Source organism: Aotus nancymaae, unplaced genomic scaffold (genome assembly GCF_030222135.1).
Source record: "Aotus nancymaae isolate 86718 unplaced genomic scaffold, 86718_ANA_hifiasm-v0.15.2.pri h1tg000016l, whole genome shotgun sequence".
Classification (NCBI taxonomy): domain Eukaryota; kingdom Metazoa; phylum Chordata; class Mammalia; order Primates; family Aotidae; genus Aotus; species Aotus nancymaae.
Window position 1 is genome coordinate 2130734 of NW_026988428.1, and position 16188 is coordinate 2146921.

Sequence of the window (16188 nt, forward strand, 5' to 3'; positions counted from 1 at the left end):
CTTTTTAAAAGTACTTACGAAGATTTTATTTTTCGCTGCCACCATTATCCTTGCACCATCAGCAGACCATGAACAACACTTCACTATCACTTCCATATCCTCTTGAGGGTCCTCTGAATTTAGGAAGAACTGCTTCACATTAATGCTTTTCCTCTCGTTTGCTGATGTCACATCCCAAAGCTTCAAATTAAAGTAATAAAAAAGAAAAATTCTGTTTTACTCTAAAATGACACCTCTGGAATTCTGAATTAAATGCCACATAAACTTACTCACTTCACCTGATGAACTATTTTTACCTATGCATGACTTTTTGCAAGGCTTTTAAATTAAGATATCCAGTTTCATTACCACGTTCTTAAAAAGAAAAAATTAGAAACACTGCCCAAAATGCAAAACATAAAATTAAATAAAAAGTTAAGAGTCTTGCATGGTGTGGAAGCTAAAGATTAGATGTTGACAGTAAGGACACAAGTGGAAGAAAGGCGGTGAGATGAAGAGACTCACGACTTGCCACTGCTGCCCTCTGCTGTGCCAGAAATGAAGTGTGCTTCACAAACCTACCACATCCACCGCAGGAAGACTACACAGGACCCAGTCCAAGTCAGGTCGTAACCTAGCAGAGCATTCAGAGACATAAGGAAGTCTCTGAAAACAGGGACAAGCAAGACTCCTTGTGTGCTTGGCAGGGCTAGATAGGGCTATAAAACTAACTGGATCCTGAGGAATGAGATACAAAATACTGTAAACTTCACTCACTAGTAGGACCACTTGAATAGCACAAAAGACAAAAGCCTTTAAGAAGATCCACCTTCACTCCTTTGGGCTGTAAGCAGTGTCTCAGCCTCACAGAGTGATAATGACTGCCATGGCCAACCAAAGGTTGGCCATGGAGAAGGATGAGGGTGCGGGGAGAAAGCTGCTTCTCAGGCTTTAAGTCAGCTTCCAAAGCACAACTCCCAAGTAAAACCTAATTTGTCTGGCCAAGTACATTTTCAAATCTCTCTTGAATAAAAAGAAGTATTATATATACTAAGAAACATGGCCAAAACCAAAACTTTTCTCCTTGCAACAACTGTAGATAATCTGGGTAATGCAAAAGAGACAGCAGGTACTAAAACAGCCTTCCCTGATACTAAAGAGAAAAAAAAAAAAACATAAATGCCTAAAGCTTCAGTTATATCATCCAGAATATATGAGAAGCTAGTTTCCCTTCTAATGTGAAAACTGGGTACAGTGGCTTACACCTACAATCCCAGCATTTTGGAAAGCCAAGGTGGGAGGATCGCTTGAGCCCAGGAGTTCAAGACCAGCCTGGGAAACATGGTAAGACCTCATCTGCTTTGTTTTTTGTTTTTGTTTTTTAATTTTTAAAAATTTTAAAAAACAAAATGAAAAGAAAAAGCAACTACTGCCTGAATTTTAAAAAGAAAAAGAAAAGTAGCACAATCCAATTTGATTATACTTGCCTAAATTTCAACTGTTTCTGGCCCTGACTTTGGCTTCTATCCAAGCAGTAATGAAATCCCACATATTGAGAGACCACATAAACTAATACCAGCATTTCATTCTGAGCAAGTCACTGCACTATACCCAGGGTCCCTGTGTACTCCATGTCTTTGCATGCTTTAAATGCCAATTTTTAAATAGAACTCACATTTTAAAATAGTTCATTGACAGCAGGTATTGTTTTATAGGGTATCATGTTGATAAGCAGGCTTTTCAAGTGAGCCTGAAAAGCACATGCTTATCAACATGATATCCTATAAAATGCTTAACAAGGTATAGAGCCATTTGGGGCAGGACATAATTTCACAGTTTTCATCATCTCAAAAGGTAAAAGCTTTTAGGAGACCATGACCCTGAAATGCTGTTATCTAACATCACTTTGCAGGACCTCTGCTTACTACCTGTCATTGTATCAGTGTGAAACAAACCTATGATACTGACTTAACAGCACTGTGGGAAAGCCACCACAAACATGGGCAGTTCTCACCAAGAGTGCAGTAGTGTCTGTCCCCTGCTGCGAGTGCTCTGTGCTCCACAATTACATTTTGATACTCACATATGAATAGAGAAATCAAAATCCTGTCCCTGTCAAATGAAGACTTTTTAAAAAGTGGCTGAGTTTGAAGAAGTCTTAGTTTGACTTGAAGTGACACAGCAAAGGTTTATCATCTTTAACACATTTATTAAACACTATGCTAGTCACTTTGAGACTATATAAATGAATCAGATACAGAGACTACCCTCAAGGAATTTACAGGTCAGTAAGGGAAGTAAGACAAGCACATAAATGACTCAAACACAAAATATATCAGGTGTCATTTGAGAGGAAAAGGTACAGCACAGTGGGAAGGCTGTATTCAAGCTGAGGGCTTGAGGGAACACTTTGTACAGGAGGTAGCCACCTCACTCTACTCCCTGAGATTAGCCTACCTTATACCAACTTAAGACAGACAGAATTTCAACATCAAAAAGACAGGGGAACACTCCAGGGTCTAGAGCCTATTTCAAGGGATCAGCACAAAGTAAAAAATTAGAAAACAAAGACAATGAAAAAGAAGGACAAGTTCAATCTGGTTGTAGGATCAGGTGTGTGAACCCTTCCCCAGCAGAGTCCTTATCTACTCTCAGAGCACCATACTTACCATTTTCATGGTTCATCTATTCACTTATGTTCTCCTCAACTTGATTCTGAACAGTCAGGCCAGAAAGTATACTTTTTTCTTTTTTAGTGTTTAAAATCCAAATGCCTAGTACAGTATCTGGCACATGGTAAGTATTCAATAAATACATTTTAAGTAAAAAGACTGATTACTCCCAGCCGGGTACAGAGGCTCACACCTGTAAGCACCTTGGGAGGCTGAGGTGAGGGGATCACTTGAGCCCAGGAGTTCAAGACTAGCCTGGGCAACATGGCAAAACCCCATCTCTAAAAACAAAGAAACAAAAAGAGAGATTACTCCCAAGTTTCAAGCACAGGCAAGTAGAGACAGTAGTGTTGCTGAAAGAAATAGGGTTCAGGGTTCAGGTGTTAAAGATGCAGAGAACACATACAGCTCTGCTATAGTTTGGAGATGGTTTATTTATCCCCACCCAAAGTCATGTTGAAATTTGATCCCCATTGTGGCAGTGTTAGGAAGTGGGGCTTGGTGGGAGGTGTCTGTGTCATGGGGGTAGATCCCTCATAAATAGATGAATGCCTTCTAATGCCTTCCCACTGGGGTGAGTTCTCTGGGAATGGATTCTCAAGAGTGTGGGTTGTTGAAAACAGTCTGGCTTCCTAGGTTTCACTATCTTCAATCTTCCCTTGCCATATAATCTCTTTGCACATGCTCACTTCCCTTCCCCTTTCCACCATGTGTAGAAGCAGCCCAAGGCCCTCATCAGGTGCAACTGTGCAATTGTGGAATTTTGAATCATGAGCCAAGTAAACCACTTTTCTTTATAAATGACCCAGTCTCAGGTATTGTGTAACAGCAAACGGAGAACAAAGACAATTTCCAAACTCTCCCAAAACTCAGGTAAACAATAGTAATGGGAATTTTTCTCTCTAGGCATAATTCACAAGGTGAAAGAAAATGGAGAAAGAGACAGCGGCAACAAAATCGTCAAGTCTAGAGAGCAGAAAGGCAAGTAATAGGCAGACTCCTAGAAATTAAATTCTGACCTGCAGTGGGGAAAACCAAGCAGCCCAATCACCCCACAGAACTCCAAAAAGACTCAGAAAGTGCTAGCACCCAGCACCTTCTGATAAAGGTGAAGCTAAGTCAAGAGGGATCTTTAAAAGTCCATTGAAATCACCTCCCTCCACTCTGCAATCCAGGGAGCCTATATCCCTACTCTGGCAGAATACAAGGCTATTCTATACCAACACAGTTGACAGAAGGGTCACCTGAAAACAACGAAGTTAAGAGAAAGTCTATTTTCTAAATGTTGAGATCTCTGTCTAGATATCAACTCAGAACTGGCCAGAGTAATATCTTACAAAAAGGAGATTAAAATTTTTTCTAGCCAGGCATGATGGTACACACCTGTAGTCCCAGCTACTCAGGAGGCTAAGGGGGGAGGATCACTTGAACCTAGGAGGTTGAGGCTACAGTGAGCTGCAATCGCACCACTGCACCTCAGCACTCCAGCCTGTGTGACAGAGTAAGATCCTGTCTCAGAAAAAAAGGAGGGGAGGTGTGAATGTGGTGGCTCATGCCTGTAATCCCAGCACTTTGGGAGGCCAAGGCAAGCAGATCACCTGAGGTCAGGAGTTAAAGACTAGCCTAGTCAATATGGTGAAACCCTGTCTCTACTCAAAAATTAGCCAGGTGAGGTGATGCGCACCTGTAATCCCAGTTACTCAGGAGGCTGAGGCAGGAGAACTGCTTGAAGCCAAAAGGCAGAGGTTGTAGTGAGCCAAGATCACGCCACTGCACTCCAGCAAAAAGAATCCCTAGGTTGATGGCAAGAAGATCCCAGGATGGCAGCTGGACTCTGGGAATAGTACTACCATAACCAATCAGAATGGAGCAAGATAGAACCCTACAAAAATGTTATTTCCAAGAAAAGCCTTATAAAATACCTGGTAAGTTTGAATCATTCAAGGAGCAAGTTAACAAGAGTTTGAAGATAAACACATTTAAAAACTTAAGCAAATGAAAAAACAAACTTACTACCCCCAGGAAAAACAGAAAGTGCTTAGTTACAACTAATTGTGATTAGTTACAATGATGTAAACCCTGAACACTGTTCTAATCAAAATCAATGTACAAAAAAACAGTTGGCCAGGCACAATGGTTCACATCTGTAAGCCCAGCACTTTGGGAGGCAAAGGCCAAAGGATCACTTAAGGTCAGGAGTTTGAGACCAGCCTTGACAACATAGTAAGACCTTCTTTCTGTTTAAGAAAAAAAAAAATCAATAGCATTTCTGTACATCAATAAAATTCAAGCTGAGAGCCAAATCAAGAACACAATCCCATTTACAACAGTCACCCATAAAAAATAAAATACCCAGGAATACATCTAACCAAGGAAGTGAAAGATCTCTACAAGGAGAACTACAAAACACTGCTGAAAGAAATCATACGTGACACAAACAAATGGAAAAACATTCATGCTCAGGCACTGGAAGAATCAATATCATTAACATGGCCATACTACCCAAAACAATCTACAGGTCCAACACTATTCCTATCAAACTACCAATGTTATTTATCACAGATCTAAAAAAAAAAATTATAAAATTCATTTAGAATAAAAAAAAAAAGCATCCAAATAACCAAAGCAATCCTAAGCAAAAAGAATGAAGCCAGAGGCATCACATTACCATACTTGAAACCGTACTACGAGACCACAGCAACCAAAACTGCATGGTACTGGTAGAAAAACAGACACACAGACCAATGGAACAGAATAGAGAATCCAAAAATAAAGCTGCACACTACAACTATCTGATCTTCAACTGAGTCAACAAAAATAAGCAACCAGGGAAAGATTCCCTCTTCAATAAATGGTGCTGGGATAACTGGCTAACCATTCACAGAAGAATGAAACTACACCCTTATATTTCACCATATACAAAAATTAACCCAAGAGGGATTAAAGATTTAGATGTAAGACCTCAAGCTAAACCTAGCAAACACCATTCTGAATATCAACCTTGGCAAAGAATTTATGTCTAAGTCTTCAAAAGCAAATGCAACAGAAACAAAAATTGACAAGTGGGACCTAATTAAACCAAAGAGCTTCTGGACAGAAAAAGAAATTACCAACAGAGTAAACAGACACCTTACAGAATGGGAGAAAATATTCACAAACTATGCATCTGACCCAAAATCTGTAAGGAACTAAACAATTCAACAAGCAAAAACAACAGGACTAAAAAGTAAGCAAAGGACATGAACAGAAACTTCTTTACAAGCAGACAACAAGCACATGAAAAAATGTTCCACATCACTAATCATCAGCAAAATGCAAATCAAAACCAGAGTGAGATATCACCATCTCACTCCAGTCAGAATGGTTATTATTAAAAAGTCAAAAAATGGCTAAGTGTGGAGGCTCATGTCTGAGGTCCCAGTATTTTGGAAACCTCAGGTGGGAGGATCACTTAAGCTCACAGTTTGAGAACAGCCTGGGCAACAGGGCACAATCCTATCTCCATAAAATAAACAAACAAACAAAACATATATATGACTGTATATATGTATATATACTTACATATTTATGTATATTTGTATATGTTTATATATTTATATATCATATATATATATATATACATATTTTAGTCAATAAATAAACGATGCCAGGGAGGCTGCAGAGAGAAGGGAACACTCATATACTGCTGGTGGGAATGTAAATGTGTTCAGTGACTGTGTAAAGCAGTTTGGAGATTTCTCAAAGAACTTAAAATAGAACTGCCATTCAACCCAGCAATCCCATTACTGGGTATACACCCAAAGGAAAATAAATCATTCTACCAAAAAGACACATATACTTGTATATTCACTGCAACACTATTCACAATAGCAAAGACATGGAATCAACCTAGGTGCCCATCAACAGAGGGTTAAATAAAGAAAATATGGTACATATACACCATGGGATACAACGCAGCCATAAAAAAAGAATAAAATCATGTTCTTTGTAGCAACATGGACGTAGTTGGAGGCCACTATCCTAAGCAAATTAATGCAGGAATAGAAAACCAAATACCACATGTTCTTGCTTCTAAGGAAGAGAATTGGGTGCACAAGGACATAAAAATAAGAACAATAAATGCCAGGGACTACTAGAGTTGGGGAGAGGGAGAATGAGGCACCTATTGGATACTATGCTATGTGGATGACAGGACCGATTGTACCCAAACCTCAGCATCAGCATCACGCAATATACTCATGTAACAAAACTGCATATGTACCCACAAATCTAAATAAAAGTTGAAAAATTTTTTTAAATACCAAAACATAAAAAGTAGGTCATGTTATCCAAAGGATTATAAATCGTTCTACTATAAGGACACATGCACACGAATGTTCATTGCAGCACAGTTTACAATAGCAAAGACCTGGAACCAACTCAAATGCCCATCGATGATAGACTGGACAGGAAAAATGTGGCACATATACACCATGGAATATTATGCAGCCATCAAAAACGATGAGCTTGCGTCCTTTGTAGGGACATGGACAAACTTGGAAACCATCATTCTCAGCAAACTGACACAAGAACACAAAATCAAACATCGCATGTTCTCACTCACAGACGGGTATTAAACAATGGGAACACATGGACACAGGGAGGGGAGCACTATACACTGGGGTCTGTTGAGGGGGAGTGGGGGGGACAGCAGGGGGTGGGGAGTCGGGGAGAGATAGCATGGGGAGAAATGCCACATATAGGTGAAGGGGAGGAAGGCAGCAAATCACACTGCCACGTATGCACCTATGCAACAACCTTGCATGTTTTTCACATGTACCCCAAAACCTAAAATGCAATAAAAAAAAAAAGTGTATGACAAATGTTAGGAAGTATTAGCCATCTAAAAATAATTAAAATATCAACTTATCTAAAAAAAAAAAAAAAAAAAAGTAGGTCATGTTTAACTCAGTTTGGAGCACAATAACTCTGAGGCACGGTATGTTACTTAAGTGACAACAACTAGTAGACAGGAATAAAGGGCACAAGCACATAAATGAGAGCTGCAGATGACATATCTGAAAAGATGAGAGCTGAAGCCATGAGACTGAATGAACTGGGATGGAAGAGCGGTGATAGAGGTGGTAGCCAAGGTTAGATGCTGCAGGAACAGCTATATATTAATGGTCAGGGAAAAGAGTTAATGAAGGGGTCAGAGAGCTAAGAGGAGAAAGAATAAAACATTGATGTCAAATGAGAAGAGTTTCAAAAAAAAAAAAAAGAAAACTAGGTGGTCACTTGGGGGCTGACCAACAGTAATACAACAAAAATAGTAAGAATTAGATAAAGAAAAATATCAGATTTCACACTAATCCAGAGGGCCTTAGACAACAAAAAAAAATTGAAACTGAAAATAAAACTGGATTTTACATTCTTCAAGGAAATACAGGAAAGAAGAAACCAGGCTAAAAAAGGGTTAAGCAGTAAGTGGGTAGTCGGGGAAACAGAGGCAAGTAGAGATGACTTAAGAAGCCCAGTCATGAAGGGAAAAAGAAAAACAGAATGACAATTTTAAAGAAAAATACAATCAAGGAAGAATCAAAGGCTTTTCAGTTTTTGGTTTTATAAATTTGGAAAGGCCCAAGAACATTTGTAGGCTATAGGAAATAATCCAAAAAAAGAAAAAAAATCTAAAGACGCAACATAGAGAGGAAACAACTAATGAAGCAAGGTGCCAGGGAAAGAAGGAAAGGAAGACACACAAGGTACAAGTACAAGATTTTTTGGACACTGTTATGAGAAAAAACAGAGGGTGCAGAGGCTTTTTATGGCAATGTTTGAGGGGGCTTACAATGGGAGACTCTTGGTGGATGGTTTTAATCCTTTGAATGGGTATGAGGTAAAATTATTGCCATAGAATAAAAGGGTTAGGGGCTTAAGAACAGCAGAAAAGGATTAAAATAGGCACTACAATGAAAAAGCAAAAAAGGGATGAACAGACTATAACTCAGCAGCAAATAAGGCCGAGCTGGGCTGTACAACTTATATTTGTAGAACACATAAATGGCCTGGTTTTACAACTTTCTTGAACATTTGGCAACCTAATAATAATGGCAAAAATGCTAGGGATAATGCAGTCTTCCCAGAACTTGGAATTAGCAAAGGAGATAAGATGAAAGAAAAACTTAAAACATAAAATGCCTTCTTCTAAGTCTTTCACTGGGTAAAAAACAAAAAATAATAGGCTGACAAAATGAAAAGAGGGCTGCCTAAACCCATCCACAGGCATTCTGAAAAACCTCCCATGACATAGATCATCTTAAAGGAAGAAGCAGCCAGATATAGCATAGAAGCCAAAATCCATTTACCTGAATATTCTACCTAAGAATGCTCCCAGGACCACTAACAGCTAGCTAAACTCTACAAAGTAGAATTTCACCCAGAAAGAGTTCCTAGATACCCTGGAGTAATTATACAAAAACAGTTATCTTCTATCAGCAAAGCAATATCAAAGATTCAACCAGAGTATCAGAATTAAGACAGTTTACCTTTCTTAGGAGTTACCTACTAGCATTACTAAATCTCCTTCCCTAGAGATTCTAACAAGCAAAATAGTGCCCAGGAATGTTTAAGTATTTTCCTAGAAAAGGGGTATGTCAAGAAAATTTACTGAATACATAAGTACAATTCTGTACTATGAGTTACAAAGAAAGATATAATACAACAAAAAGATGACAAGTTCCCTGTAGATCATAAACCTATATTCAACCTTATCAAAGAAACAGAAGACACATGAAAATGACTGAACAGTACAACACATTTATAAGTAGAAATAAGAAGACAAACCAAGCAGTTTCTACCTATAGATACAGATAGATATATGTACTCAGAACCAAATATATGGATGCTATAAGAGAACACTTTCTGAAGAATGCTTTGCAGGCCAGGTGTGGTGGCTCATGTCTATGATCCCAGCACTTCGGGAGACCAAGGTGGGAGGATAGCTTGAGCTTAGGAGTTTGAGTGATCCCAGCACTTCGGGAGACCAAGGTGGGAGGATAGCTTGAGCTTAGGAGTTTGAGACCAACCTGAGTAACATAGGGAGGCCCCATCTCCACAAAAATTAAACAAAATTAGCCAGGTGTGGCAGCATATGCCTGTAGTCTCAGCTACTCAGGAGGCTGAGGCAGTAGGATCACTTTAGTTAGCCCAGACCACTGCACTCCAGCCTGGATGACAAAGTAAGACCCTGTCTCTCACACAAACACATACACACACACACACACACTTTCTCTCTCTCAATCTCTCTCTCTCTCTCCACACACCCTCCCACAAAAGGCTTTGCATAAAGTTAAAGTTTTGAGGCACATTAAAAAATATGGCAAGTGAATTGAAGACAAAGAAACATCCCAAGAAAAGCTACAGGGGCACACATAGGAAACATCCCAACAAACACATACAGGGACAATAGGTGAAATAAAACATCAAAAGTTACCTTGCCCAGAACAGACAATTAAGGTCTAGGGGTTAGAAGAAATAAACTTGACAGGAAAGGAGGTAGCAGAATGATGGAAGATGAAGAACCTTAGAAGTGATCCCGATGAGTCTGCGTCAACTACAATTTATACTACAGCATAATTTATGTTGAAAATAGTGGCAGAGCTGGATGCAGTGGCTGACTCCTATAATCTCAGCACTTTGGGAGGCCAAGGTGGGCAGACTGCTGAAGCCCAGGAGTTTGAGACCAGCCTGAGAAACATGGGCAAAACCCCATCTCTACTAAAAATACAAAAAATTATCTGGGCGTGGTAGCAGGCACTTGCAGTCCCAGCTACTCAGGAGGCTGAGGTGGGAGGATCATCTAAGCATGTGGGGTAAAGACTGTGGTGGGCCGTACATGCCACTGCACTCCAGCCTAGGCAATAGAGTAAGACCCTGTTTCAAAAAAAAAAGGAAGGAAAGAAGGGAGGGGAGGGGGGGAAGGGAAAAGAAAGGAGAGGAGGGGAGGGGAAAGGGGAGAGGGAGGAGGGGAAGGGAGGGAAGGAGAGATGGAGGAGTGGGAGGGAGGGAAGGGGAAGGGAGGGGAGAGAAAGGAGGGGAGAAGAGGGGAAGGTGAAGGAGAGGGGGAGGGATGGGAGGAAAGTAAAGGGGGGGAGGGGGGAAGGGGAGGAGAGGGGAGGGAGGGGAGAATAGTGGTAGGCTAGGCTTGGTGGCTCATGCCTATAATCCCAACACTTTGGGACTGCTTGAGCCCAGGAGTTGGAGACAAGTATGGGCAACATAGGGAGACCATGTCTCAAAAAAAAAAAAAAAATTTTTAGCCAGATGTGATGACACATGCCTGTGGTTCCAGTTACTTGAGAAGCTGAAGTAGGAGGATTGCTTGAGACCAGGAAGTAAACGCTGCAGTGAGCCGTGACGGCACCACTGCACTCCAGCCTGGGTGAAAGAGTGAGACTCTGTCTCCAGAAAAAAGAAGAGTAGTAGAAGGTTATTCCAGTATCTCCTAACTTAGATAAGAGATGGAGAATGCATCTTAGAAGGTTGCTATCAGGCATGAGCAGACAACAGCCTGAACCAAAGCAACTACTACAGAACAAGAGGGGAAAATGTAGACCAAGAGACAACATCAAAGATGGGCTGATCTTAGACCAAAGAAAGAAAGAACAATAAATAGGAGAGACAGTAGAGACAGGAATAATAAACTATAATTAGGAATCTTATTGGAGAACGTGGAGATTTGAGGAAGAATTATTTCATTTTATTAGGGCTATAAATTTCAGAAGGCTGAATAAGCTTTTTTCCCTAACTCTTGCCTTTTTCCTCCCTTGTGGCTTCGCAAAAACAAGAAAGCAGTAACATAAAAGGCAGAATGAATAAATTATTAAGTAAAAACAGGTCACAGTCTGGCTAACGTGGTGAAACCCCGTCTCTACTAAAAATACAAAAATTAGCCGGGCTTGGTGGCAGGCACCTGTACTCCCAGCTACTCGGGAGGCTGAGGCACAAGAATCGCTTCAACCCAGGAGGCAGAGGTTGCAGTGAGCCGAGAGAGTGCCACTGCACTTCAGCCTGGGCAACAGAGTGAGACTCTGTCTCAAAAAAAAAACAAAAAACACCAGATCCTTTATAAACCTGACCCATAGATTTTGCTATGGTTTATATGTGTCTCCCAAAGTTCATGTGTAAGAAACTTAATTCCCAATGCAAGTGTTGAGAGATGGGACCTTCAAAAGTGATAAGGTCATGAGGGCTCTACCCTCATGAATGGATTAATGCTATTATCTAGGTTCCTAATAAACGGGTAAGTTCAGCCCCCTCCCTCACTCTCTCCCTTTCTCTCTGCCGGTGCCTTCTCCTGCAGAACTGTAAGAAATAAATCTCCATTCTTTATAAATTACCCACAATTTATAGAAGCACAAAATAAATTATAGAAGCACAAAATAAACTAAAGCAGATCTCAAAATATTTAATGAATAAATGCTTAAAACAAAATGTATGCTTAAAATTTAAGAATTCAAATTACAAGAATAAGAATTCTACAGAACTTTAAGCATTAGGTTGCACACCATTCATAAACAATCATTATGATAAGCAATTACAGTTACATTAAATATGCTCCTGGAAGTTGAAAAAAGCAAGCTCTTCTAGAAATGTGAAAAAGCAGAAACCTATTTCTATAACCAAATCATAAGACTTTCCATAAAATACAACCTATTTTAATAGTGTACAAAAACATACCTTTAAGGTTCCATCAGCTGAGCAACTAGCCAAAAGCTTATCATCTGGTGAAAATCTGCAGTGATTGACTGAATTTATATGGCCAAACAGGGTATTTCGACATTGTTTTTGATTCAAATCCCAGAGCTATTTGTGAAAGAAAAAAAGATAAAGAACTAGTATTGAGTGGGGAAACATCAAAAATCATAGAAGTTCTTCCTTTTCTCTCATGTAAGCTTTTCGATTACAGAATGATGCTTAATTCACAGTAACACAAACTATCAAACACAAAAGTGTCAAACACAAAGATGAACTTGTGATTAACAAGCAACAGAGCAGCCTTTAAATCAGCATGTAAATCTACTAAGGGCCTCAAAGGCTCACCTAGGTTTTTAGGCTGAGTACTAAATAACTAACTAAACAATTACTGTTTATTTTAATGGAGTGATTTAGAATCATTATTATTTTACTCAGTTACAATAAGCCACAATAAGTAACATATAATATAAATTACCCCCATATTTTTTAAATGTTAGGTTATCAAACCCTAAAAATGGCGGAGCAAGTCAAGTACCACCTCCAGGAAGCAATCAACCAAATCCAAAATGTGGCACATTCCATGGGACAAATGACTAAATTGCTCTAATAAATCAATGGTAAAAGAAAGCAGGCAGAAAAGAAAAAGGGAACTTTAATAGAATAAAAGAGACTTAAGAGGCAGATCAAATGCTACCTCAAGTTTGCTTGGATACTGATTCCAATCAACATGACAGAAATGCATGTTTTGAGACTACGGAATAAGTGAACATGGACCAGGTGTACTACAAAAGTTTATTTTATCATATTAGGTGTGATAATAGTATGGTATGATAATAAACATAATATTCATATTTAAGATCTCTGAGATGCATGCTTAAGTATTTTGGGTGAAATGACATATTTCACATTTGCTGTAAAATCCTCTATTCAGGCTGGGCATGGTGGCTCACTCCTATAATCTCAGCACTTTGGGAGGTTGAGGTGGGCGGATCACCTGAGGTCAGGAGTTCAAGACCAGCCTGACCAACACAGTGAAACCCAATCTCTATTAAAAATACAAAAAATTAGCTGGGAGTGGTGATGCACACCTGTAATCCCAGCTGCTCGGTAGGCTGAGGCATGAGAATTGCTTGAACCCAGGAGGCAGAGATTGCAATGAGCCAAGATTGCTCCACTGCACTCCAGTCTGGATGATAGAGGGAGACTCTATTCAAAAAAGGGGGAGAGTTTATAAAATAAGATTGACAAAATATTGATAATTGTTGGAACTAAATGATGGACACCACAGGGTTTTATATTGTTTTCTCCCTTTGGGTAGGTTTGGAACGTAAAAAAAAAGCAAATAAAAGGGATTATAGTCATCTCTGGTGATTTATGCTAATAAGATTAAACCCAGAAGATGAAATCAATTATTCTCATATGTTAATTTTAATAAAAATTATTTGGAAATGATCAGTAAGTGAGATACATCCTGTTCCTCATGAGCGCTTCTATTCTCGGCTTCTTTATCCCAGTCCTAGATAAACTTAATTCCTCAGATAAGGCAAATTACATGAAGGCGGCTCCAGAATTACATATTTTCACTGGCTTCTCTCTGCTCAAGAATCACAAGAAATGCATCTTAATAATCCTTATGGTAATAAAGGCAGTATGGCACATCTTAAAGTAAACCTTGTACTTAATTAAAACAGTTTACTAACCAATAACCCCCTTCCACATGGCAGAGGTTTTTTTCCTATATTTAAAAGGAGGAAATACAGACTTCCTCAACCCACAAAATGCCAAAAGCAACATCAAAAATTAGTCATAAATAGTACAACAGTCTTGCTTTTTAAGTGATATATTTATTCAAATAGGGCCAAGTTTTACTGTTACTCTGTAATTTTGGTCCAATCCAGTGTTTTCAAATTGTGCTCTGCAGGGTCCTTGGGATTCTATAAACACAAATATGCCCAAAGAGCACTATGTGGTAGGGAGAGATTAGAGATGAAAAGGAATGAGAGAGAATGAGAGAGGAGGGGAAGAGAGGAGGAGGGAGGAAAGAAGGAGGAGGAGGAGAAGAGAGGGAGGAAGAGAGAAAGAAAGTTCAAGAGGAAGGGAAATGGATAGAGGGAGAGAGGGAGGAGAGGGAAAGAAGGAGGAAGAGAGAGAAAGGAGAAATGTAGGTCCCATTCAGCCACACCAGTAAGCTTTAACTCTTATACACACTGAGGTTCTGTTTAATTTTTCTTCTTAAGAAAAATAAATAAAAATTTAGCTTCCTGAACAGGAGACAGAGAAGGCAATTTTCAGTAACTGTTTCAGTACTTTCTAAAGAAAATTTTTGTAATAATTTATTTAAATGTCAAAACATAGCATCTATAAGGTTTGAAATCAAACCAAAAAACAATTCAAAAGAAGTTAGCAGATCTTTCTGGGATCCCAGAAAGGGTAATCTAGCTATCTTCATCCACTTAAGAGGAAAAAAAGATAAAATCAAACATTATCAAGCATATGTGGAATGAATATTTTGGTTTTCATTCATGTTATTTTTCCTACCAGCATGTTTTCTCCCTCCTCTCTGTGATAACAGAACCTCTGTTTTGAATTAAGCTCCACTTATGATTCAAATAGAGCTGACCTCACTTATTTGTCCCACTTCCATATAATTAAACTTGTGACCCTTGGACAATCCAAGGATTCCATCCTAATGTCCACTGGGGTTACCCTAGTTATGAGCATCCAAGCCAAAGTGAGCCAAATAAAGTCTTCTCTAAAATTACATCTACGGGTTCTAGGAAAGAGCATACTTTTCTTATTCTGTGATTGTGAGCTGTAAGGTAGCCACATTTCCTGCTACAGAAAGAGCATGCCTGAACCAACATAGAAGAAGGCAAGAGTCTGGAGATGGAAAGGCAGGTAGTGCCTGAGAACACAGTTTAACCATTTGGAGTCAGCTATGCCTGAAGCCATGCTCCCTCTAGACTTTTCAGTTACAGGAACCAATAAAATATTTTTACGCTTGTTTTTTGTTTTTGCTTCAGCTAATATATTACTGTAGTTTCTATCACTGCCACCAAAAAGTCCTAACAGTAAGATACGTAAGAAAATCGAAGGAGATAATCTGATGTACCTATCAAATTTATCTACATAATTCTCAATATCCACACTTACTTTGAGGACGCAGTCACTTGACCCAGTGGCTAAGAGAAAATGATGACTACTGTTGGTGAAATGGCAGCAATTGACTTGCTCTGAGTGCTCATCATAGTTATGTACTAGTTCCCCAGTCACAGAATTCCAAATCTAAAGAGAATAGAGAAAAAAATTACAAATATCCATTCTTTTTAAAGGGAGAACAGAGGGGCAAAGCAAATGAACATTCAAATGCTATCTTATCCTGTCATAGCAGATTTTCCTAGTTGGACAAGATGCTAATGAAACCTCCCCTCTTCCTAAAATATGACAATATTTTGCCTCAAATGTTTAAAAAAATTATTTGCAAATATACATATATGTACCTATAGCATAACTGGAGTATCATGAGCACATGATATTTTCTTAAGGGCAAGATTTCACATGTTTATATGAATGACAACAGGCAGAGAAGTGCTTTACAAAGGTCAGCATAATAGACTTCTGATCAGAAGGGTTGAGCCCAAGAGCTGGCTCTACCACTTATGATTTGTGTCACAAATCCCTAACTTACCTGCATCTCAGTTTCCTCTTCTGTAAAATGGGGATATTTATACCTCTCCTACACAATTTAAGGTATCAAATGATATAATAAACATGACAAGTGTTCTATATACTTCAAGGT

At 39.1% G+C, this 16188-nt stretch overlaps 1 protein-coding gene across 2 annotated transcripts in view; it reads right to left on the reverse strand.

Annotated features, from left to right (window-relative positions):
• APAF1 (apoptotic peptidase activating factor 1) overlaps positions 1-16188 on the reverse strand; it is an 88840-nt gene that overhangs the window by 34593 nt on the left and 38059 nt on the right. For both annotated transcript variants that reach the window (XM_021675593.2, XM_021675591.2), the window contains exons 15-17: positions 15543-15674; positions 12372-12497; positions 19-180 (exon numbers count right to left, since the gene is read on the reverse strand). In XM_021675593.2, the coding sequence (XP_021531268.2) occupies positions 19-180; positions 12372-12497; positions 15543-15674 (420 nt within the window). The remainder of the gene's footprint in view (positions 1-18; positions 181-12371; positions 12498-15542; positions 15675-16188) is intronic.